The sequence below is a fragment of the Diuraphis noxia genome, unplaced genomic scaffold (genome assembly GCF_037042655.1).
Source record: "Diuraphis noxia isolate RWA-SAM2 unplaced genomic scaffold, SU_Dnox_SAM2 contig0003, whole genome shotgun sequence".
In the NCBI taxonomy this organism is placed as follows: Eukaryota; Metazoa; Arthropoda; class Insecta; order Hemiptera; family Aphididae; genus Diuraphis; species Diuraphis noxia.
In genome coordinates this window covers 55,866,429-55,870,371 of record NW_028301713.1, presented here as the reverse complement: position 1 = coordinate 55,870,371, position 3,943 = coordinate 55,866,429, and the positions used below count along the sequence as shown (strand labels likewise).

The window sequence follows — 3,943 nt, the reverse complement described above, 5'->3', positions numbered from 1 at the left end:
CTGCTCAGCGCTTCGACGCGGTAGTCGTGAGTTTGCGACGAGGAGAGTAGAAGACGATTTTGATGAGATATTTCTGTTGGAGGAGGAAAAAACCGTCCCCACCGCTGCAGATCACGCTAAGATCTTTGACCGGTTGTCGGACGGGGGGAACGGAAGGCGGCGCTATAAGACAGCGGCCGCCTCCTGAGCCATTGGTCCCGCATCGGCGTGTCATTGGGCGGGCCACCTGACCTAACCGTGACGTCCGTCGGCCACGCCGCCGCAACTGCACCGCGTCCGTTCAGTCCGCACTCGAACGCCGTCGCAGTCGTTTTGTTACGCCGTGCGCGTTAACATCGGTACAGTAATTATAATAGTAATATTATTCGTGTGATTTTCGGTAATAATAATTTATAATATTCCGTTCGACGACGGTTTTTGTTATTTTATTTCCGTATACCTAATCGGATATCGTACACTGGTGCTGCGTCGACTTTTACAGTGCGCGTTGCTGTCGAGAACATTTAATGCAAAACCACACTTACGGTCGAAGATTTATTGTGCATTTCATTCAAACGTAAATACCTATACTGTCGGGTACATAATATTATATCAAAAATACTGTAAACATAAAAGTTTGTAAAAATGCCGCGGCCTAGTCGCGACTCATACGGCGATCAAAAACCACCGTACAGTTACATATCGTTGACGGCCATGGCCATATGGAGTTCGCCTGAGAAAATGCTTCCGCTATCCGACATCTACAAGTTCATCAGCGACCAGTTTCCGTACTACAGACGGAACACGCAACGATGGCAGAACTCGCTCCGGCACAACCTGTCGTTCAACGACTGTTTCGTGAAAATCCCGCGGATGCCGGACCGACCGGGCAAAGGCGCGTATTGGGCTCTGCACCCGGCCGCCCTGGACATGTTCGAAAACGGTTCGCTGTTACGACGCCGCAAACGGTTTAAGCTGGTCAAGTCCGACAAAGACAGGTGTGCAAAGTATATATAATTTTTATACCTATAATATAATTATAGGGACAATATATTTTAATATTTATCATTCTAACAATATTATCAATACCCTATAATAACTTATACATATTATACCTATATATAATTATATTATATAATATTATACCTAAGGGACCTGTAGGTAGGTACATAAGTACACACTTCCACATTTACTTATTAAATAATGTTTATACATTGAGGTATATTTACATATTATAATTTTAGGTATATAATATATATAAATATATATTATTAAATAATAGTAAAATATGTCGGTCTTACAAATAATAATGTGTATATTGTTATGTCCATATTGTGTAATTCTAATGGTTATTATAATCGTATGGTTATATTATATTTAGATTGGACAACGAACTGATCGCTCTGGCCAATAATTTGGCGCACATGCAGCGTAACCATCCATCCATATCGGCGACCTCATCGTCATTGTCGTTGACGGCTGCTTCGTCGTCGGGCGCGTCGTCCGCGTCGTCTTCGTCGCCTTGTTCGTCATCAGCTGGCAGCCCGCCGCCGCCGACGCAGCCACAGCCACCGACGTCTCAACACGGTGCAGCGGCCGCTCCCTATCACCTTCAGCTGCACTGCTACGATGACAGCAGCAGCAACAGCCGTCACCGACGCCGCCGCAGCCGCAGCCGTAACATTATTGCGGCACATGACCACTCGCACGTCATCGGTGCCGTGGACGCGGTCACGGCTTGCACAACCAAGCCGGCCGTCAAAAGACCGTTTGACATTGAAAGCCTAATCGGACCCGATCCGTTGTCGGCGACGTCTCACACCGCACCGTCGAAGCCGCTGGCCGCCGCGGACTACACAGACGATGACGACGACGACGTAGACGACGACATTTTACGAAGATTCCCGTCCATCGTGCCGGCCGCTTACCGGGCACCGTTGATGATGCCGTACGATTTCCACCACGCAGCGGCCGCTGCAGCGATAGCGTTTCAAGACCACCACCAACACCACATGCACCATAACCAGCTGCAACAGTTGCACCATCACCACCAACAACAACTACAACAGCAACACTATTTACGGTACGCCGCGGCGTCTTATTTTCCGCACAACTAATATTTAAGTATAATTAAGGTAAATGCGTTTCCCGTCTATATACAATATATTTTTAGCCCATATATATATATATTATATGTAGGTAATAACAATATTATATTATGTATAGTCACGTGTTTGGTAATAAATCGAACTTTGACCGACCGCACTTTGGATTCGTATGTAGGTATTATACGTGTTGGATAAGCGTGGCGCAGCGTTTGCGTTTTGCACGATGATGATGATGATGATGATGATTAGAATAATCTAATATATCTACTCTCGTGTAGCGTGCACACTTTCGCGGCGACGATTATTCCACTCTTATTATACAATAATATGTACCTATATACTCAATACCCATCGTAATACGTATAGATTTTCCTATGTACATATATTCCTAGGTAGGACCTTATCGTTGAGTATACATATTATTGTATATACTCAATGGTATTATGTATTATATACATACTTACGCAATGTACACGATTCAATATACAATACATATTGTATATATGTATATGCGTACCTATTATATGTAATATATTTATATTATTTAAACCGTTGTTCTTAAATTATATATACATAATTTATTTGTTTGTTTGTTTTTTTCATATCTGTAAGGTCTGTATAAAATTAGCCATTATTATTATATACATATTATATTATCGTGTGAACTATATGTATATATTATTATATACGCCCACTATAATATTATAAAATAATGACGTACTGAACCTATATACATAATAAATTAGAATACATATTATATAAGAAAATTATTAAATTGTAGTTTTTAGTATTCGTTATTCTGTGATGTAGTTTTTAATATGCAGTAATAATTATAGGTATAACTTTGTATTTCTGATGAAAATTAATATTAATTAATTTATATACATTATTATATATTGTCTCAATACTATTTGTCGATGTGATTTCGTTTTTGTCCACGCTGTTGAATCTAACCTTATTCTAATACATATAATGTATACCGCGAACACTTATTATTGTTATGATTTATTGTTTTTAGTTTTTATGCATAGAATATGACTACGTATTCATATAAATTGCTTACTTACTTAAAAAGTTATAACTCTGTTACCCTGATATTCCTGATGTAAAAATTTGACGAAAAAAGGTGAATAAAATTATTTATTATTATTAGGCAATATAATTTGAGATTGTAATAATTGTGTTCGTATAGAATTTGAATTATATATAACCTATATGTATAATATTCAAGTGCAGTGTGATGTTCATCGAATAAATGTGCAATTTTCGTAGAAAAAAAAGATGGTGTTTTATTTGTATTTTTTTTTATTGTTGTTTACTGCAATACCTTTTTACAGATATCGATCACGCTTTTATCTGTTTTAATATTATATGAAAATAAAGTAAAATAAATTACTCTATTCTGCATATAGTAAGTATGAATATAGGTACTGTTTTATATGCTGGCATGACTGCAGTTGTATGCGTTAACAATAAGCAAAATGTTTGCTGCTCATATCAGCAAATATTGCATCTGCAGAAGTGATGTTATGTTTCAGAAATCAAACATTGTAATAACATAAACATAATAAACTTGCAATAACGTATAGGTACCTACCTCTAGCTATATACGTTCGTATATATGATCGATATAATTGCAAATAATTTATTGATTTTGACTTGTTTTGAGGTAGAATTCGTTGTTAACCGTTATACACTATGAAATTTGACATATTATAATATAATTCCGGACGCTGCATTGGTGTACATAATATCATTTAGAAACGCATTCGACGATATTATTACGATTGACCGTGCATGGAGATTGTGAAAGGCACAAAAAACCTTTAACATTCACAACAACTAGAATAATACTC

General features: G+C 37.9%; 1 protein-coding gene across 2 annotated transcripts; it reads left to right on the top strand.

Annotated features, from left to right (window-relative positions):
• Positions 1-271: 271 nt before the first annotated feature.
• On the top strand, positions 272-3,367 carry LOC107174041 (uncharacterized). Of its 2 annotated transcripts, none has more exons than XM_089224276.1 (2): positions 272-986; positions 1,361-3,367. In XM_089224276.1, exons 1-2 carry the CDS (start codon positions 625-627, stop codon positions 2,094-2,096), a joined length of 1,098 nt encoding a protein of 365 aa, XP_089080402.1. In that variant the 5' UTR covers positions 272-624; the 3' UTR covers positions 2,097-3,367. The 2 variants fall into 2 exon arrangements, with proteins under 2 accessions (XP_089080402.1, XP_015380325.2); XM_015524839.2 differs by having other exon boundaries at positions 273-977.
• Positions 3,368-3,943: the final 576 nt, after the last annotated feature.